The 23,086-nt window shown below is 34.3% G+C and overlaps 1 protein-coding gene across 2 annotated transcripts in view; it reads left to right on the top strand.

The window, feature by feature from the left end:
• The window catches only part of LOC150108576 (ubiquitin-conjugating enzyme E2 T-like), a 111,712-nt gene extending 109,345 nt beyond the window's left edge, over nt 1-2,367 (top strand). For both annotated transcript variants that reach the window (XM_090416018.1, XM_090416019.1), the window contains 2 exons: nt 590-679; nt 2,146-2,367. In XM_090416018.1, the coding sequence (XP_090272144.1) occupies nt 590-679; nt 2,146-2,178 (123 nt within the window). In that variant the 3' untranslated portion in view covers nt 2,179-2,367. The remainder of the gene's footprint in view (nt 1-589; nt 680-2,145) is intronic.
• Nucleotides 2,368-23,086: the final 20,719 nt, after the last annotated feature.

Below are 23,086 nucleotides of genomic sequence, written 5' to 3' on the forward strand. Positions count from 1 at the left end.
CCACTCCACTTACTGTAGGTCCAGAGTGGCTTAAAAAATATTGTTTAATCTCTAATGCAGAGACTAAAGTTTGAAGATTATCTAACCCTTGTCCTACCAACTGTATAAAAGGTTTACAACCTTTTTGTAAGTGAAAGTCACATACATTCAAAAAAAATTTTTTTTTAAATGCAGTAAACATTATATAGGAATTTCATCAATTCATTGCCATTTTAAATAATGCCATTAAATTTTTTTCAGGAACCTTACATAAAAGTAAAACTTTTCCTTCTACAAATTTTTGCACATAGCATCCAAAAATCTAAGGACAACCTAACAAAATTTTTGTAGTAGTTTGTATTAAATCTTACCAATAAAGCAAAGATTATATAATTTCAGAACACAGCATATGCTAAATAGCAAAATTAAGCTGGATTTTAACAGACTTTATCTCTCATTAGGAAATTTTATTTTACCAATCAGTGATAACCTATTATTATTTTTCTAATTCAAGGTTTCACAAGAGTTGTAAAAATTTTTATCTGAAGAAACCTGTTCTGTGTAATTCATAAGTAAAATCTTTGTGTGAATTTCTTTCATTTATTATTAGGGAAAGGAATATAAGTATAACTATGCAATGTTCATAAACAATGCTAAAAAGTGGACAGACCTTCATGCTAAGTCTCAAGAAATCTACCAGGTGATTTTTTTTTTTTTTTTTTTTTTACAAAAATATTACTTTAATGTTTTCTTTTTTTAACATTTGAGTAATTTCAGTAATTTTATAATATTTCAGAAAATTTGAAAATATTTGTTCTGACTGAAGTCCCATAGCAGCAGCTTGTTTTTCAGCTTTTTCAAATCACATGTATTGTAAACAAGAGTTTCAAAAATTTATTATAGCATTTATTGGCAGATGACATGAATGCAACTAGTTATTTTTAGCTTGTACTACCTAATGTAATAGCCATATTTAAGAACAGATGTTGTTACAGCATGTTCATAAAGATCATACCTTAGGAGACAGTTTTGCCTGAGGTTTTCTTTGTCAGCAGCAAATCACTTCTAATGAAGGAAGCTAGATATTTATAGAAAAAGTAAGGAGTCTGATCTTTGTTTTCTCTTTAATAAATAGCCAGCTAGTCTATGAACAAACTGGAACTGATCAAACTGTAAAATATTTAAATACAAATAAAGATTAGTTAAAGCTTAAAGAGCTCATGCCAAGTGTTTAGTTTGGAGATGTGAAGAAATTGATAGGCCCTCCTATACCTGGCCCACCCAAACTCCTGGGGATTTTACCTGAATAACAGCTTCGACCATCAAATTTAGCAGATAGCTTAGCAAAATTTAAAGGTTGCCTTTTTGTAACTTCTGTTAATTGCTTTCTCAACTAGAATATACAATCCATTTAAAAGAAACAAGACCATTTCAGAAGTATCTTTGAATAAAACAAAACTGTTATTACTCTAAGTTTACTATCCATAACTAAACTTGGAAAGTGGAAAAGGCTTTTTTTTTTTTTTTGATTCAGTAGAGGGACTATTTATTGTAAATGATATCATACATTAATGTCTTAAGTAGGTTAAAAATTTTAATTGCAACACGTGCACAGAGAGAGAGAGAGAGAGAGAGAGTGATTGTCCAGAAAAACACTTATTACTGAGTTCATATTTTTATTATTTTTTTATATTTTTTTATGAGTAACTTTTCATTTTGTAATTGCTTATCATACTCCTAACTGGCAAGGAGTCTTGTTTTTCTTTGTATGGATGTCATGTCCGAGCATCTCGCTTCTCATTTCATGTCTCTACTTTATCCTTTCATCTAACTCTCTTAATCCTTTCATGATTTTGATTCAAAGATCAGTACTTTCTTAACATATCAAACATCTTCCATGGCTGAGCAGGTCCTCATCCTGAATTTTTGAAACAGATGTACAGTTTCTTCTGCTTGTTGCATAAGAGGGTGGCAAAATTTTCCATCCCATGTAACATGCCAACTAGTCAAAGAACATGTACAATTTACACACATAATACACTCATCTCATAGTTATTTGCTATAATTATAAACAACTTCCTATGTGCCAAAGAAATCTCCTTTATAGTATCTCATTTTATTTATGTTAATTACATACAGAATTAAAACTAATAATTACCATTTCAGGAAATGTCTGAAAAAGAAAAAACACTCAAATGAAGATGCTGTTGATTTTGAGGACCAGGATCTGATCATGTACCATAAATGAATTTTGTTCTTTTATACAAATGTGCCTGTATATATATTGGTAAATGTCAATGTTGTATGCAATACCAAGTTTAAAAAAGAATTGGTGATATGTACTGAAGGATTAATTGTAAATAATTGAATAAAAGTTATCTGGTAAAATGCAGTGTTTTTTATTTTCCCTTCCACTAAATTAGTCTTTCCTTCTGGATTTAAAAAAAAAAAAAAATCCTTCAATTTCTGTATCTCATGTTATTATTTCTCTTCCTTGTTAGTTATTTTTATTATTATATAATTAGTGATTCTGAATATCTTTTTATCACACTGGGAATTGATGAATCAGAGTTTCTCTACTTTGGTTACTTCTAGCATTCACTTGGGAGATATTGTACTTTGAAAATTACAAGTTCTATCATGTGAGGTGCAATTTTATAAACAAACCAGGATCACATCTTCCTCTTACATATAACAGAAGGTTTTGAAGCTCTCAGCAGCTGCTTGTGTTCTTAGTCTTGGAAGAAAATGTAGGAATGATGGCCAGCTCAGCAAAACATTGCCAATGAAAATAGCTATGGAAGAGACAAAAAGGAAGAAGTTAGAAAGTGAATATCTTTGAGAGTGTGATTGCAGCCAATCTGTGAAAGGTAATTCATCAGTTAATTGGATTGCTCTCTTCTAGATATCAAGCATCGTTAGAGATTTTAGGTAGAGTGCCATCCCATATGATTAAACAAATATGGGATTTCTATAGTGACATCTGTCGGTACAGGTAACAAGCAATGGCTGAATGGAAGAGTACACTTTGGAAGTTGAAGAAAAATGATTGCCAGATGACATGATACCCAGACCTGGGTAAGGAAAGTAAAATCAGATAGGCCTATGTTCTGGTAGCATTGAGGTTTACAAGTTTCTCCTCACCCTATTGGCAAAATAGCATAAAGTTGTTTATGAAAGATCTTAATAAATGATTATCTGACAAACCTTGTAATGCATAAAGAAGAGGAATGAAGTTTACTGTCATTTGCAAAGCTATGACTAGAATTTCAGGTCATTGTGAGATCATCAAATTCCTGATATGTACTCTCAGGGGGGGGGGGGGGTGCATGATAATTATGATATACTACTACATGAAAAAGTTACACCATTACTATCTTCCAATCAACAATTTTTCTCCAAATTAATCTGTTATCAAGCTCCAACATTATCAGATGTTATATTTCTATCTTTTAAATCACTTTTTAATGTATTAATCCATTTATATCTTGGTCTTCCTCTGGTTCTTTTTTCTGCAACCTGGCAAAGAACACTTGTTTTGCTAATCTTTCATCTCCCATTCTATTTAAGTGACCGTATCACTTGACATTCGCTCTGCTAACACATTCCAGAATGCTAACAATGGCAAGTTCTTTTTTAATATCCTCATTTTTAATGTGATACTGCTATTGATACCATCTGTCTACTCCACTAATCTTTTTCAGAACTCATATCAGAGGTCTCCAGTCTTTGATCAAGTGTTTTATTTCCCCAAGCTCTCAGATCCATAAATTAAAACTGGTTTGAACCTGTCTTGTATACAGCTAATTTGGCTGAATAAATTTATTCATTGTGTTTGTCTTTTTAATACTGATTTTCATACCAAATTTATTACAACAGTTATTTAATTTAGTCAGGGAATCTTGCAGACTTGTACTGGATTTATTCAGAAATATAACATCATCTGCATAAAGTAAAGAACCAAGATTAACATAGCCATTTTTGGTATTAAATTTTATAATGTGCACCCTTGTTGCACACCTGATTTTATATCAAACCAGCTTTCTGTACATCCTTCAATTCTAACTGCTGACTTACAGCTCAAATAAAGACTATGTATAGTGTAGACTATTTACACCATATAACTGTAGCGTTTTGAAGAACTTTCCTCTTGGCACCTTGTCATATGCCTTTTCCAGATCAACAAAACTTAAATACAAATCCTTGTTATATTCCCATGATTTCTCAACTACTTGTCTTAAAGTGAAAATTTGATCCTGACAATTTGGCTTGAATCCAGCTTGTTCTTCACCAAGCTTTCCTTTCACAACTATTCTTAGCCATTACTCAAGTATGCTTGCATAAATCTTACCAGGAACATTCAGTAGGGAAATACCTCTGTAATTCTCACATTCAGTTTGATTTCCCTTTTTATAGATGGGTACTCTGAGAGCTCTGTTCCAATCTGGAATTCAACCCTCTGACCAGGCCTTCTGAATTATGCAGTGCAGCCACTGTAAAACTTTTATACCTCCATACTTGAGCACTTCTGTTTGAATATAATCTATTCTAGCTGCCTTTCCACATTCAGGTATTTGATGTCTTTTCTACTTCAAGTTTTGATATGTATTCCTGACTGCATGCCTGTTTGAGTGATTTCTACTACTATGCTGTCATTGCTTGTTTCGTTTAGCAATCTTTCGAAGTAATTACTCCATACATCAAAGATATCTTTATCTCCAATTTTCATGTCACCTTTATCATCTCTGTTTCCTTTTAAAGTACTCTTTCCTCCATTTCTAAACTTTTTCAGTAGCCTCTAGAATATTTTGACACCTTCCTGATATTTATTTTCTATGTTCTTACCAGGACTTTTGTTTAGCTAGTTTTACATAGTACTTTGCTTTATTACATTTTTCTCTGTATTATCTAAGAGCACAAGCTGACTTACTTTGCCAGGAACTTTCAATATGCTTTCTTTTCCTTCATTGTCTCTTTAACTTCTTGAGTCCACCATGGAGTTCTGATTTTTATATCTTTATATATGTGTGTGTGTGTATGTATATATATATATGTATATATATATATATGTATATATATATATATATGTATATATATATATATATTCAGTGGAAAAACATCACTATCAACTATAACATGGTTAATGAGACATTTCTTATTTCTTGCATCTTCTCTCCGTGTGTATTTGTTCAACATTCTTATGTTGTAACATGGTGTTAATAATAACTAATCCATGTCCTGAACAGAAATCCAGCAGTCATTTACCATTATTATTAGCTTTGCACTTTTCTCCAAATTTTCCTAAAACATTTATGTATGTCTGGTAATCATTTCTTTCCTTGGGACCATAAGCACAAATAAGCCTCATTGTCCAGTTCCCCATTCAGATATCATATGCCCACATCACTCTACTTGATATTGCCTGATATTCAAGATTATCCTCATATTTAGTGTTGAATACTGTAGCTACTCCCTCTTTTCCCTGTTTGTTATTGCCTGAATATAACATTTTGTATTTGTTGCTTAGAAAAATCTCACTGTTTTTGTCTTCTTTGTTTCAGTCATGTCTATTTTGTCAATCTGGTACCTATCTTATCCTTATAACTTATGTTATTGTGAGAAGATACAGGAGAAAAGAGTGGGTTAAAATTCAGAGCCTTCAGGTACTCCAGCATTAATGAAGAAAAATGAGGAGAGGAAGCTGTCTATCATTACAGAAGTAGGTAGTGAGTGACCAGAAAGAAGCTGATAATGTAATTGCAAAGGGTGGAAACCAGAAAATGGATGTTTGTTGGAGTCACTGTGCTTCGAAAGATTATCCTCATATTTATTTACCTGATTAACTGCCATAGAAATGTTAAGAGCAATCATGTGGGTTTTTCCAAACCTTTCCATCTTGTGTCCAAAGGTGAGTGGGGATCTCCAAAGAGATGAACAGCTGGTTGAGAGATGGAATTTACAGTGATTCCTGGTAATTGTTTCTAATATGCATTTTTATATGGTAATACTGTAAAAATAATCATAATTTAAAATTCTGAATATTTTTACGTATTGCTTATGTTAATATGTTTATTAGTTTTAGTTTCATAACACGCATTGTCGGCACTTGCGATGCCCGTTATTGAAATTGTTTTGTCAAAAATGATATGTAAAGCAGTTAAAGTTTATGTACTTACCGGATTTCAATATTTGTATTACTTACAGAAATTTTATTGTAGTTTAAAATTATCAAAAGTTGTGTTTTATGAAGACATTCTCTTGTCGCTAACGGAGACAACGTGCCAGCCATTATACCTAGTTTCTCGCTTGCCACTTTCATGGAGTGCACATGCTCGCCGAGAAGTTTGATGTGTGATTGACAGCTGACAAGAACAGCGTTTGGTATCAGAGTAATGGCTGTAAACAAGAAGAGTGTTCAGAGAGAAAATTAGAACACGGGCCGGCAGACATTTAGATTCGAAAGAAATTGAGTTTTTTTATGCGACAGTCCGAGGAAAATTAATAATATATTCCGAAAAAGGAATTGTGGAACTATGAAGTTTTAATGTGGAATAAATATTGATGAATAAAAGGGAAATATTGCTATAGATCGTTTTAAAAGGAATATTCGAGGAAACGCTAATTGGAAGATTTTGTTAGATCCCGAATGGAGAACTTTACAAACAAATTCTTTATTCAGGACTTAACATACTAAATATTACTAATTAATCATATTTGTAAATTTAGGGACACAAAAACACACGTGTTGAACAGATTATTTTATTAATTACTAATAAAATAAATAAAATAAAAACGTTTCGACCCCTGTATTGAGGTCATCATCGGAAGAATACAAGTGTATACGGAACCAAGCTACATGCTCATGCCCTGTATACCGGTAAACTAAATCTACGTAGTTAGTTAATCCTTTTCCCTAGCCTGACTTCTAGTGATAAAAAAAAACAATAAAAGAAAGAATTACTAATTAAGGAGATACCTGCACATCAGCACATAATTATGAAAATTTCCGTGTGTCGTGTGATAATATGTATTCTATATATGCTGTATACTGAAGTTTAATCCTGTATAACTGAATTCAGAAGCAGAGAATAATGAGAATTATGTAAGGGAATTGTTAAATTATTTGTAAATCCCATTAAGCTGTCTAGTACATTACGAAATTTACAAACAGATAATAAGTAGTAATCCAAAATAATCGTATATAATCTGTATGAGTCAAGCGTAGCGCTGGAGGCTGTACCTACGCGGAAAGTGACGTCAGAATGGCTACCTGGAATACAGTAACCTAACAGATTAGGGAGAGTGTGGGATCACCCATGGGGCATGAACTGTGAGGTCTGTGCAGTAAAAGACACATCGAATAGAGGGCGCACGAAAGGGTGAATAAAGGACGATGTGTGCCAAGTTACAGGGCTTTTTCATTCTTCAGTTCCTGGATTCCAGCTTTGGAAGGTTTGTCGGGGGGATTCATGAGAGAGTGGTGGGTCGATTACAACGATGTCGGACGACAAGGCCTATTCCTGAGAATGCTTGAGGATTTCCAAGTGAAGCTGAGCGCGATTATGACGGCCTATGTAGAATCGAGCCTTCATAAAAGGTCCCATCGAAGAAAACAGAGGAAGTTCCCTGCGGAGCGGTAGGAAACGCGTCGAAGTCCGAACGTGATTCAGGGTCAGCGTAGTGCATCACCATGTGCACAGACAGCCGAAAACTATACAGGAAGGTAACCCAGATCTACATGTAATTGCATCATGAAGATCAGAAAGGATCAGGTAATGTAAAGAATTTCATTCTATGTTAAGATCGCTTTGAAGAAAGGAATTTTGTGTTTACTGTAAGCTAAGGACATTTTTCTAGAGAACTTTTAAGTGAGAATTTGATTGAATTAGTTAAACCCCGCGGAACAAAGAATTGTTGATAGGCAGTATTTCGATTGAGAATGACCAGGCTTGATTAATGAAATTTAGAAGTAAGATAGCTATTGATAGAGTATTAATGAAAGTCTTTAATGTGTATTCAATGAATAACTTGTGAACGGAATTATAACCTAGTAGTGTTATGCTTACACTTAATCTTATCTTTTTGTATTGAAAGATTTAGCTTACTCAACTTCATTGATGTGATTTAGTATGAACCTTGACTTAGTGTGAGTTTTGTTGTATTAAATATTTGAATTTTCTTAACTGTAAACGTTTTGTGCTTTTCCAATAAATATGTTTTGTACCTTATACCTGAGTTTATGCCTGATTACAAATTCAAACCACACTTATGAAATAGAACCATTTTGGTGGGAAGGAATTTGGATATTGTAGTTTAAGTAAGATTCAGGTCACGACTGCGAACTGAATCTGCTCAGCGCTAGCGTAAGATTAATTATTGTGTGTGTGTGTCCCTTTTGAATTTAGAATTATTTCCCTGAACAAGAGTCTTCTGTTATAGGATATTGGCTGGCATAACATAAAAATAAATTTTGCCAGTATCCGAAAAGGAAATAGTACCGAATTAATATTTAAGAGGCACAACAGTAGATTAGATAGCGGGCTGATTAGAAATAGAATAAAGTAAAATATAGAGAAAGCAATGACGTAACAATGGCGCAGCCGGCAGGATGTGATTAGGGTCAACCTTAAATACCCTAGTATTTAAGGTTGACACATCCTTAATCACTATAAGTTGGTTTTTGATATCGTATCAGGCATTTATTGGAATAATTAGAATTTAAGGAAATCATATTGTGTTGAATTGTAAGATGAATGCAGATATGTCCCTACCTACAAGCTCAGAGTTAGATGACTCAGAGTTTTTAGAACGATTAATCCCCAACAGGTTTTCCCTCAGTTTTCAGGTGATGAATCTGATGACATGGTTGCATTCTTCGAGTACATTGAGGAATTGAGAAGGATTGGTCGGTGGAGTGAATTCCAACTGCTCATTCTGCTATGCAGCAAGCTATTTGGAAAGACAAAAACCTATTTTCACTCTTCACCGGTTCTGAAAGAAACCCGGAGTTATGTTAAATTTAAAGAAGTCCTTATTTTACAGTTCTCAAGGGTAAGGAACGTGGGACCAAATCTGTGGAAGCTCCAAAGGATGGTGCAGAAGGACAAAGAAAGTGTGTCCGATTACCATAACAGGTTGTTGGATCTTGCCAACACACTAAGTGTTTTGGACAAAGACAGGCACCACCTAAACTGGACCGTCTTCCAGCACTTTAGGGCAAGATTGAAACAAGAACTTAAGGAGACAACATATTGAAAGGGTATATCAAACTTAGAGGAATGTTATAATGCGGTAAAACAGACGGATCAACTGCTCGGAGACATTTGTCCCCCAGGCATTCTTGGGTCTGTCAATGTGATCAAAAAAGGGAGAGACAGCATTAAAGATCAGGGTACTGAAAAGAAACATCCAGAAAGGAAAGAAAAACAGAAGGGACAGAAAGGAAGCGAAGAGACTAGACCTGAGACAGTTTACCAAATTGCTGCTAACAGTCAAACTTTTAGCGAGGTTCGCTCCTTGATAAAGCAGGAAGTGGAGAAGCTGCAGTAACCCATTATTGAATGTCTAGATACTGTACTCAGTCAATTGACAACGGTCTCTATGACAACCCACGAAAACCCCTCATTACAAGATCAGAAAATCAATGACATAGTTCACAGGGAGTTAGAAAGAATGCAGAGACCACTATTTGACAAGATGGACTATGATGCATAAAATGATGGAGCTGACTGCCAAATACGATGGCAACTCTCCTTTGTCCTCGGACAGAGATAATGCTAGGGGCTACAACCGACAGGGCACAAGATGCTATAGCTGCAACATGTTAGGACATCTAGCCCATAACTGCTTCAACAGACAAGGCTATTCAAAGGGAAATTCCCATTCAGAAGCCAAGTCACATGCTTGTAGCAAGCAAGAGAAAGGAAAATCGGAAACAAGACACTGAATTAAAGGTTGAAGGTAGGATCTGCTGAAAAAATTTCCAGGGATTGATTGACACGGGTTCACAGGCTTCAATTATCTCCGAGAACTATTTCAGAGAGATAGAGCCGTATGTAAAGGGTAGGATTAAACATTTAAGAAGGGCCATTAAACTTTTGGGAATATCCTCCACTTTTACCCAGGCTACGAGGTCTGTGAGACTAAGAGTGAACTTGCCCGAATTTAATATGCACGTGTGGCACAATTTTATAGTTTTGCCTAGAAAAACTCACTCCCTCATTTAAGATTAATCTTGGGGAATGACTTCTTATCGAAATACAATTTCTCCTGTGATTACTCAAAAAGGGAAGTCTGCTTTCAAGAGAAGAATTGAGATACAGAGGCTGGAAGGGAATCATTAGTTCAAAGTAAAGGAGGTGTCCATGAGTGTCGAAAAATCCAAAGAAAGAGAGGGCATAAACCGACTGGGGGAGATGTAGAGCTTGATAAACACATCAGCTCCGAACTGAATAAGCTTTCCACGTTGGAAACCTCATTGAGTCCTAACTTAATTGAAAAAAGGGAAGATGGGGTACAATCAAAGATGAATGGGAAACAAACAAAGATACTCTAGAGGTAAATTATACTGGTATTAAGCGGAATGTATTTTCCTCCTACAAGAAGTTAGTTGATACCCAGTACAAAACTCGAAAAGGCCTAGGCGAGCATAACCTAGCTGATCATTGGAGGAATTGTAAATCCATCAGATGGGGGGAGGGGGGGGAGGTTTCTTTTGTTGTTTGTCTAAACATGAACTCAAAGTTGGATTTAAGGCCAGTCTAAATAGAAGAGTCATCCCCAGGGAACTGAGGAAAGAGTAAAAAGCATTTCTCTGAGAGAACAGAAAAACTTTTTTTTTTTTTTTGAAGGGGAGACCTTTGTTAGATCCTGAATGGTGAACTTTACAAGCAAATTCTTTATTCAGGATTTAACATACTAAATATTACTAATTAAGGAGATACCTGCATATCAGCACATAATTATGAAAATTTCCTTGGGTCATGTGATAATATGTATTCTATATGTGCTATATACTGAAGTTTATTCCTGTATAACTGAATTCAGAAGCAGAGAATGTTGTGTGAGAATTATGTAAGGGAATTGTTAAATTATTTGTAAATCCCATTAAGCTGTCTAGTACATTACGAAATTTACAAACAGATAATAAGTAGTAATCCAAAATAATCGTATATAATCTGTATGAGTCGAGCATAGTGCCGGAGGCTGTACCTACGTGAAAAGTGACATCAGAATGACTACCTGGAATATGGTAACCTAACAGATTAGGGAGAGTGTGGGATCACCCATGGGGCATGAACTGTGAGGGTTCGTGCGGTAAAAGACACATCAAATAGAGGGCGCACGAAAGGGTGAACAAAGGATGATGCGTGCTTGCTGCCTTCCTTGGATGTGGTAGCCATTTCTCAGGCTCCCTCTCCAGAATTGAACCCTGATTCCCCGTTACGACCATGGTAGGCGCATAACCTATCAACAGTTGATAAGGCAGACACTTGAAAGATGCATCACCGGTACAAGACTGTGCTATCTAAGGAACCATAACTGATTTAATGAGCCATTCACAGTTTCACCTTGGTTAGGCATGTACTTAGACATGCATGGCTTAATCTTTGAGACTAGCATATTGCCGAGAGGGGGTAATTTAAGCGCCATATAGAGAAAGCAACGATGTAACAATTTATAGTAGATTCCGAAAAGGGAATTGTAGAACTGTAAGTTTTTTAAAATGGAAGAGTTAAGACTGTCAATAAGCATTAGTGAATAAAAGAAGAAATTGCTATTTACGTTCTAAAGGAATGTTCGAGAAAACTCTGATTAGGAAGTTTCATCTGTATTAAGGAGGCCGGATCTAACTATTATTTCTACTAAAAAGAGACAGAATTGAGTTAGGAAGAATTAATGTGTGCTACATAAGTGATGATAAAGGATCCTATGAAAATGAAGAATAAAGTCATATATCTTTGGAAAAGGGCCTTGACAGAGAAAGAAACTGGCTATGAACATTTTGTCATTGTGAAAACAAAGTGTTTAGTGTAGTCTTACGTGTAAGTTTATTTTAAAAGGCCTTGGATCCAATTAAATTTGTAGTTAGTTATGTAATATTTGTTTGAAGTGTATGTATATTGTTTTTATTATATTAAATGTGTTCATTTTGTAAAAAAAAAAATTGTTGAACATAGATCATCTCTATATACAGGATTAAATAAATAAAAATCCCATATTTAAACAATGGCACAGCCAGTAGGATTAATATTATGATAATATCCTCTATATGAACACCTCTAATTATTAACAATGGCACAGTCGATTGATAGGATTGGTTATTAACTATTTTAGAATCCAAAAAGTAAATCTTGACTCAAGTAAAATGGCTACAGGAGATAGTAATTCTAATGGTGAAATTTCTTTAGTTAAAGATGAGGAATTTTTTACGTTAAATAATCCAACTTTAGTAATACCTTGTTTCTCAGGAGATAGTAGTGAAAGTGTAGAAACATTTTTTAAATATGCAGAAAAAATTAGAGATTTAGGAAAATGGTCAGATTTTCATTTGTTGATTATACTTCGTAAGAAATTATTGGGCAAAGCCAAAACATTCTTAAACACATCTCCTTTACTGAGAGATACTGACAGTTATGCAACATTTAAAGGTTTGCTAACATCAGAATTTTCAAGTGTAAGAGAATTAGGGCCTAACATTTGGAAAATTCATCAGTGTATCCAAGGTGATAGGGAGTCTGTTTCAGAATATTATCACAGACTTTGGAGCATTGCTCGTAAATTTAATGTTTCATCTGAAGAGAGATCCTCTTTAGAATGGTTGCTGTTTAATCAATTTAGACATGGGCTAAAAGATAATTTGAAAGAAACAGCATACAAGAAAAAGGTTAAAAATCTTGAACAGTGTTTTGAGATTGTTAAGGAAAAGGAAGAGAGACTTAGAGATATATTTCATTCTTCAAATAATAAACAGGTAAACTTTTTTCAGTATAATGAAACTCATTCTCCTAGCATTGTGGTTACAGATAAAGTGAGAGAAGGAAAGTTTCAAAAATTAAAGGGAGCTAAGAAAAAGAAACATTCTAAGGAAATTTTTGTAAATCTAACAGAAAATGTTCAAGAATCTGATTCCAAAGTAAAATTACATGATTTAGAAAAATTAGAGGAACTGAAAACATTTCTTAGTGAAGAAATAGAAAGACAACAGAGACCAATAGTAAAAGGACAGGAACTTCTGTTTAAGATGATATCGGATTTAACAATATCCAATAATCTTACAGATAATCAATCTTTCTCTTGTAAATCTAATGGTACTGACAGGAATAAAAGATCTCAAAGGAAGATATATTCCAAAATGCTTTAGATGCAATAAACCTGGTCATTTTACTAAAGACTGTTATGTTAAGGATAAATCTTGTTTTCAACATAAGAAATCAGAGAATAAAGAAAAATCTGGAAATAATTATTATTCCAATAATTATTTCCAGATTTTACTGGCAAGGACAGAAATGTCAAACTACTCATTAGACATGGGTAAAGCTAAAGACAGCTCAAACCCTAAAAGAGAGTTTGATGTATCATTAGCTTTTTATTCTAATGGAGGCCTTTGACAGTTCTACAAGGATTTATTGAAGATGTGCCTTGTGAAATCTTGCTTGACACAGGTGCACATATCTCACTCATTTCTTATAGTTTAACAAATTTATATCTCTAATTCCAAATGACATTTCAATTTTAAGTTGTCCAATTAAATTAAAGGGTATATTTGAATCAGAAATTTCAGCTGATAAGCAAATAGAAAGTTTTTATCTCAATTCCTTGTTTTCCATTGAAAGTTTGTCATCCATTAATAGTTCTTCCAGAATCGTCTAATCCTAATGTACAAGTAATATTTGGAATTGATTTTCTGAAACGTCATGGTTTTGCATGTAATTTTGGTGATGGTACAGTTCTTGTGTGGACTAGAATGCCGTTTGGACAGGAAATCAGGTGACAATGGAAAATTAGAGCAGTCTCCTGAAGTTTTTAAACATGCTGATGATGATAATGATCAATAGGTATATTCTAGTAGTCATAGACATGCTAACTAGATTTCCTGAAGCAGTGTCAATGAAGGATCAAACTGCAAAGACTATTGCAAGAAAGTTTTTGAATATGATAATTTGTAGATATGGAACTCCTCAGACCTTACTTTCAGATCAAGGAGCAAATTTCACATCTGAACTGTTGTTACAGTTATGTAAATTACTCAATGTTAGGAAGATTTTTACAACACCTTACCACCCACAGTGTAATGGTATGTGTGAAAGGCTGAATAAAAATATAAAGCAAATACTTTCCAATCTGGCAAACACTAAAATGAATGATTGGGACACATATCTTTCTCAAGCATTATTTGCACGTAGATCTGCTTTTCATTCTACTATCAAGGAAAAACCATCTTTTGCTTTATATGGTTTTGATCCAATTTTTCCTAATGAACTTGTTTCAGTCATTCCTAATACAAGATACAATGACATAAATGAGTATCTTGAAACAGTAGTAGATAAATTTTCCACTACTCACAGATTAGTAGGTGAAATAAGTAAATTAAGTTCTCAGAAAACTAGGCAGTATATAAATCATTTTAGAAAGTATAAGTTATTTGCACCAAGAGATTTACTATTAGATGATATATCTAGTATAAAAAGAGTTGGAAAATTAGGAAGGAAAGCTTTAGGTCCGTATAGAATTTTAGATAAATTTTCTTCTGTGAATTTTAGGATTCAAGATATCAAAAATCCTAGTAAAATTATAAATGTACACTATGATGGTTAAAAAAGTACTTTTTAGGAAGTAGAAATTTTGTTATATTAGGAGACAATATGAATAGAATATTGAAAGATGAGAGTTGTTTTCCTAGTACTAATTGTGCATTTCATTCACAACCAGTTAGTAAGAAAGGGAATAGTTTTAAAGTTCATAATTCAAATACACAGCAAAGGAGAAAATTTAATTTGGGTAAAACAAAACCTAACGCAGGAAATTTTAGAAATCCCAAGACACATAATTCAGATAATGTACAATGTAAGAGTGATGATAATCAAACTGACTCTAACATTGATGAAATAGTAGCAGAATATCATAGGAATTTGGAGCTATGAATCGTGGAACTATGAAGTTTTAATGTGGAATAAGTATTGATAGATAAAAGGGAAATATTGCTATTTTAAATGGAAGAGTTAAGACTGTCAATAAGCATTAGTGAATAAAAGAAGAAATTGCTATTTATGTTCTAAAGGAATGTTCGAGAAAACTCTGATTAGGAAGTTTCATCTGTATTAAGGATGCTGGATCTACCGTATATTATCGCATATAATGTGAACCCCTAACTTTAAGTAGTAAAAAATACTACTTAAAGTTAGGGGTTCGCATTATATGTGGATCCTAAAATATATAACATCTTATTAGACTTGCACACACAATATATACTACCTAATGCCTATGCAACCAAATCCACTTGACCCACTCGGCGACCGAGTGCGCATCGTATCTGCGCATGCGCTCTCCGTCACCGAATGATAGAGCACAGTGAGATAGATCGAACACAGTTAGGTATATCGGTTTAACCACAGTTCATTTTAAATATTATTCGTTAAACAAACCTAGCCTGAAAATGAGCCAACAGAAACGTAAACGTTCATCTTTTGAAGCAGGATTTAAATTGCGTGTCGTGCAGTTTTCAGAAGAACATAATAACAGTGTTGCTATGAGAGAATTTGGTGTAGCAGAGAGTAATATTAGACTTTGGCGTAAGCAAAAAGACAGTCTTGAAAAAATCCCCAAAACGAAACGTGCCCGTCGTGGAGATGTAGCATCCTTTCCAGAACTCGAAGAAGAGTTAAATGAATGGATTTTGACACAACGACAAGATGGCATTATAGTAACAAGAATTGCAATTCGTTTTCGAGCTGTACAACTCAAGAATGGTAAATTCAAGGACACACCAGGTATTTCATCTTTTCTTGCTTCGCCTGGGTGGTGCAACAGATACGACACCGAACAAAAATTGCTCAGAAGTTACCAAAGCAGCTTGAAGAAAAAGTGCAGTCCTTCCATAAATTTATCATAAAATTACGGGGAAGTGTCATGGATATGAACTTTCCCAAATTGGCAGTATGGATGAGACGCCCATGTACTTTGATATGCCTGGGAATCGAACAGTAAACTCAGTAAACTGGATCGAGTATGGGACATACGTCCAGGTAGCTTGTTATGTCAACAAAGCATGTTAGTCTGGGATATGTTCCGGGTGCATTTAACAGAGGCAAGCAAAGAGAAAGCATGTGAGCTACGTACAGACCTAGCAGTCATACTGGGTGGTCTAACTTCCGTTTTGCAGCCGCTTGATGTCAGCTTGAATAAGCCATTTAAAGATCACTTACGTGAAAAATGGAGAGAATGGATGTCATCTGGTTTGGTGAAGATGATAAAGGGTGGGAATTTTCAGAAGCCTGAGATCACCCTAGTCGTCAGCTGGGTTAAAGAAGCATGGGATTCAACGCTCATTTCTTAAATGTGGAATAAGTAATTCAATGGATGGATCCGAAGATACGAAAGCGAGGATGACACACAACAAATTGGAGAGCATGAAGACGATGACGACAACTGATACACTGATGACGCAATCCCTACAGATGAATTTATAAATGAAATGTTCGACAACTCAAAAGATGAAGAAGAATTTAAAGGATTTTGACATTTTGTTTTAAAATAAATATTTCTTTCGTTAATTCGTATTGTATTATTTATAATGTTATGGAACAAGATTAACAGATCGCATTATATGTGGACATGGCATTTTAGGGCTAGTTTTCAAACAAAATTTCTAGTTCGCATTATACGCGATAGTATACGGTAACTATTATTTCTACTAAAAAGAGACAGAATTGAGTTAGGAAGAATTAATGTGTGCTTCATAAGTGATGATAAAGGATCCTATGAAAATGAAGAATAAAGTCATATATCTTCGGAAAAGGGCCTTGACAGAGAAAGAAACTGGCTATGAACATTTTGTCATTGTGAAAACAAAGTGTTTAGTGTAGTCTTATGTGTAAGTTTATTTTTAAAAGGCCTTGGATCCAATTAAATTTGTAGTTAGTTATGTAATATTTGTTTGAAGTGTATGTATATTGTTTTTATTATATTAAATGTGTTTATTTTGTAAAAAAAAAAAAAAAATGTTGAACAGAGATCATCTCTATATACAGGATTAAATATATAAAAATCCTATATTTAAACAATAGTGCAGTCGTAGGATTAATATTATGATAATATCCTCTATATAAACACCTAGGGATCTCCAAAGAGAAAGAGATGAACAGCTGGGTTTAGATTTGAAGGTGGCTGTTGCATGGAATTTACAGTGATTCCTGGTAATTGTTTCTAATATGCATTTTTATATGGTAATACCATTGTACATCTTGACTTGGTGGAAATGATTTTTTTTTTTTGTTAATTATTGTCTGTAGTGTTTATATTTATTTGAAACTTAGTGTGGAAAGGTTGCTTGTTGGTGCAAATTACTATTTGCACCAACAAGCATGAATCTCTTTCTGGGTTGGTATGCAATGTTTGACTAATCTTTTAGCAGATTTGTATGCAGAACTGGTTCTATCTTGATATTAGAAGGTAGAATGCTCTTATCTAAATTGTCTAATAGACATTATCTAATAGTTCAGATATCTTATGCATATCACTCAGGATTTTAAACTTTGTTAAATTATGAAATTTGGAAATGGTGATTTGATGTTTTAAAAATTCAGCTCTTATCTGTACCAAATAAGATTTTAGGCCACTTCCAGTATTTTATATTCATGATCAGTTGAAAGAAAAATCCTGCCTTTAGTTTAAAGGGAGATAATCTCTATAACTCAGGGTATCACTAATGCCCAGTAATAGTGATACCCTTTGAGAAAACCTAGATTCAAATCTTGTCTGATGTGAAGAACCTTTATAAAGGGTTTTATTATTATTATATAACACCTCCGGGGAGTCTAAAGACTCATTGAGTGAGGGTACCTGCTCTATAACTCTGTCTCCACCAACCGCAACTACCTTCATCACCAATGCCGACTATCACCACCATTAGTATTTTCACAGACAATCACAAACATTCATAACCATGGCAGGATTCGAACCCGTAGCCTTTTGGCTGGAGAGTGGATACGCTAACCACTCGGCCAACCAGGCCAGCTAACTCAATTGAATAGCTAGTCTCATAAAATTTACAGCTTATAGACAAGCTAATGAAGGCAAAGTAGCCAGAAATACACATTTGGCAGACACATCAGACTATGCTGTTAAGATTAACTGCCCTTATGTAACATACAAAGGCAAATTATTTGGCTGTGACAAGGTAAATAAGCATAACTTGTTTAAGGGAAGATGAAATGTTTAATGCAGTTTTGGTTTTTCTTTTTTTCCTTCTCCCAAACAAGGAAGGGGAAAACTTTGTAACAGTTAGCATGAATTATAATACTGCAGCTTATCATTATTACATGTTAGCAGACTTGTCTATTAAATATAAAGCAGACATACAGGACAATTGAAACATTTCATTCTGAAATGGTGTTGCTTCATTTCCTAAGCTCTTCTTGTATATTAATAACTGAAGTAGCTTTTCTGCCCAGAGTATATCTCTGGACTGGTACTTTTTATTACTAACACCATGTTCCAACATAAAAATGTGCACAAATTCACATGGAGAGAAGAGGCAAGGAATAAGAAAAGTCTCATTGACTATGTTATTGTTGATAGTGATGTTTTCTCCTTGGTGCAGGACACCAGAGTGTACAGAGGATTTGAAATTGGAAGTGATCACTATTTAGTCTTGAGCAGGATAAAATTGAGTTTCATATTGAAAAGAATGACATATAAGAAAGTTTTAAAGCGAATAAAAGTTTAGCAGCTCTCAGATGTGAACTGTAGACTAAAATACACAAAGATTATTGAAGAAAAAATGAAATAGTTTGAGAACAGGAACCTAACCTAAAACCCTAATCGATTCAGCCAGAGAGGCATGTGGTAAGGTTGTCTGCAAGAATAAAAAAATCAGAACCCATGGTGGACACAGGAAGTTAAAGAGGCAGTGAAGGAAAAGAAGAAAGGATAACAAAAGTTCCTGGCAAATAAGTCAGCTTGTGCTCTTGGAGAATACAGAGACAAATCTAAGAAAGCTAAACAGTGTGTAAAACTAGCTAAACAAAAGTCATGGGAGGACTTTGGCAAGAACATAGAAAATAAATATCAAGAAGGTGGTAAGATATTCTGGAGATTGTTGAAGAAGCTTAGAAATGGAGGAAAGAGTGCTGTAAAAGGAGTTAGAGATGATAAAGGTGACATTAAAACTGGAGAAAAAGATATCCTTGAAGTATGGAGCAATTACGGCAAAAAATTACTAAAATGAAACAAGCAGTGATAGCACAGTGGTAAAAAACACTCAACAGCCATACAGTCAGGAATACATATCCATACTTGAAGTACAAAAAGACATCAAAGGCTTGAAATGTGAAAAGGAGGCAGCAGCAGTAGATGATATTTGACCAGAAATGCTGAAGTATGGTGGTATAAAAGTCTTGCAGTGGCTGCATAGTTCAGAAGGCCTGGACAGAGGGATGAATTCCTGATAATTGTAGAAGAGCTCTAATAGTACCCATATATAAGAAGGGAAATAAAACTGAATGTGAAAATTACAGAGGTATATCCCAACTGAGTGTTCCAGCCAAGATTTATGCCAGTATACTTGAGAAACGGTTGAGAAGAATTGTGGAAGAAAAGCTTGGTGAAGAACAAGTTGGATTCAGTCCAAATAGAGGCTGTCAGGATCAGATCTTCACATTACAACAAATAGTTTAGAAAGCATGGGAATATAACAAAGATCTGGAAAAGGCATATGATAAGGTGCCAAGAGAGAAGCTATTCAATATGCTACAGTTATATAGTATCAATGGGGCATTATATCGAGCAATACTTAGTCTTTATTTGAGTTGCAAGTCAGCAGTTAGAATTGAAGGAAGTACAAGAAGATGGTTTAATGTTAAATCTGGTGTGAGACAAGGATGTACATTATCCCTTCTGTTATTCATTATCTATATGGATCACATTATGAAGGAAAGTGGTATTAAACATGATATCGAAATTGGAGATGTTAATGTCAGCTCTTTGCTTTATGCCGACAATGTTATACTTCTAAATAAATCCGCTACAAGTCTGCAAGATTCTCTGACTAAATTGAATAACTGTTGTAATAGATATGGTATGAAGGTAAGCAATAAAAAGACAAAGACAATGAAAATAGGTAGAATCGTTGAAAATGTCAACTGTGTTTTGAACGCAGAACCTGTGGAACAAGTAAAACATTTCAGCTACTTAGGCATGATTTTTAGCGAAGATGGTAAATTAAATATGGAAATAGACAACAGAATCAATAAAGCTGGTATGGTAGGAAGTTAAATGAATAAATTCATGTGGAATAAGAGAGAAATTAGTCAGAACACTAAATTAGCTGTATACAAAATAATGTTCAAACCAGTTTTAACTTATGGATCTGAGAGCTGGGTCAGAAGTAAAACACTTGACCAAAGACTGCAGATATGAGAGTCCTGAGAAAGATTAGAGGCGTGAACAGATGGCATCAATGGCAATACCATATTAAAAATGAGGATATTAGGAAAGAACTTGACATTGTCAGCATCCAGGAATGTGTTAGCAGAGCTAATCTCAGGTGGTATGGTTGCTTAAACAGATCTACAGGTTGGCAGGAAAATGACCCATAGGAAGACCAAGGTATAGGTGGATTGATACAGCACAAAGTGCCTTAGACGATAGAAATATAAGATCTGATAATGTTGGAGTCTTGACAAGTAACAGACTGATTTGGAGGAAAATTGTAGATAGGAAGTTAGTAATGATGTAAATTTTTCATGTTGTAATATCATATCCTGTACACCCCCCTCGAGGGTACATGACTGCATCAGGAATTTGATGATGATATATTGTTAGGGACTGTGAGATGGGCAGCACTTGTCTGCTTCTCTTCACAGAATGTCATTAATAATTAGTGATAGCCTTGGACCAGCTATATCTAATAGGCTACCAGTGGAAAATCATCCCCCCCCCCCCTCCTTTAGTCTCCTAAAAGTTAGATAGGGCTAAAATGGCTTCATCTGCTTCTTATAGGGAAAAAAAAAATTCAATAGCAGATAGCTGACTGGTCACATTTTAAGTGACTGGCAGCAAACTTTCTACATCTGCTCTCATTAGCAGAATTGGCTCATTTGGGACAATTTTTCAAAGGTTTTGTTCTCAGTTTTGAATTCAGATATATCTGTAAATGATGGCTAGGATACCTTGTACTTTTAGTTTATAGTTTCTCTTAAAATACTCTAAAAGAAAAATAATAAAATAAGTCACGTACTGAGACAGAATACGGTTGGCTGCAATTTAAACATGTCCCCTATCAATAATTATCCACTAAATTAGTCTGTGGCTCATCAGCATTCCAATATTATCTATCTAATAACTTCTAAGACACTTCCTGACTCCTCTGTGTCTTTTTCTTGCCATCTTGGCATCAAACACAATGTCAAGTTTCTTTCTAATATCTTCATTTTTAATATGATTTTGCCATTGATGCCATCTGTTCAGACCCCTAATTTTTCTCACAGCTGTCATCATCATATTCCTGACATGTACCCTCAGGTATATAAGATATTTTGATAGTGCTACAGGGAAAAAAAATTACATCATTACTAGTTTCCTGTCAACAATTTTTGTTCATCCATTTTGATCTATTCTCTGTTAAGACTCCAGTATTATCAACTGTTGTATTTTTTTCTTGAAAAAAACAGGTGTCTATGAGATTAATTGCTCTTGTGGCATTTGTTATGTAGGCCAGACAGGAAGGTTGGGAGAGATCCACATGTATGAACGTGTAAAAGACATTAAAAAAAGAAGAGAGCATAAATCAGACCTGCCATTCCACACAACCACTAGTGGTCAAGTCCTTTGGCAACAAACAAAAATGTCACATATTGATCATAACTGTTTTACAAGAAAATTTAAAGAAGTCTTGCAAATGCTTAGGATCCCTACATAATGCAATAAAAATCAAGACCATACATCAAGTATGGTCTGCTTTCATTGAAAATTTAACTGCCATGGACCTAGGATATAACATGCGTGTTACCACAGAACATGATAGCAACAACGAGCAATGTTTCAACTGTCTTAGAACTCTCACCTGTGGTCTTGTCTTTGATCAAGTGGTTTATTTCTAACCCAGCTGTCAGATAAGTTTAAAATTGGTTTGAACACTCGTATATAGCTAGTTTAATGTTTTTGACTAATTATGGAATATGGGGTGCTTAAAGGTCAAAGCAGAATGACTATGAGGAGATCTCTACATAGCCTTTTAAGGAATGCAGAGAACTTACCAGGACTTATGACCTGATGTCCAATACTTGCCATCTTGTGGTGCATCCTGTTAGGTATGTACCTGGATACTGTACTGGATGAACTGGCAATTTGAGATTTAGTCTGCTGAATTGTATTATTGGCTTAAGCCACAATGCAAAATGATGATGATTTAAACAATAATATAAGCCAAATAGCTGCTTCTATGTTTTCACTCTTTTGTTTTCCCATTACATAGGCTTGTTTATATATATATATATATATATATATATATATATATATATATATATATATGACTGGTCATGTACTTTAAAATAAAAAAACCATTTGAACAGTGTTCAAAGAGGTATATAGAGTAAAAGTAAAATACAAAGCAAAGTAGAAGGGTGTTTAGTACTTTCATTAATTGGATTTACACATTTAAATTGGCAGAAAACTAGTTGAATACCTCTGCTGAATAAAAGGTATGGAGTCAATAAAATTCAAACTTGGAACAGAATCAGAGTCTGTTTTATGGTGCTAGCTGTTTTGGGAGTCTGCAATAAATTAGAAATTACACATTTTGAGACATTTTATGTGATAGTAAACTATATATATAGATAGGGACATTGCCATGGGTTCATTTCTTTCCTCTCCCCATGACCTAACATTT

This window comes from Typopeltis vanoorti, chromosome 3, assembly GCF_054136105.1.
Source record: "Typopeltis vanoorti isolate ZY-2024b chromosome 3, IOZ_Tvanoo_1.0, whole genome shotgun sequence".
Taxonomy (NCBI): domain Eukaryota; kingdom Metazoa; phylum Arthropoda; class Arachnida; order Uropygi; family Thelyphonidae; genus Typopeltis; species Typopeltis vanoorti.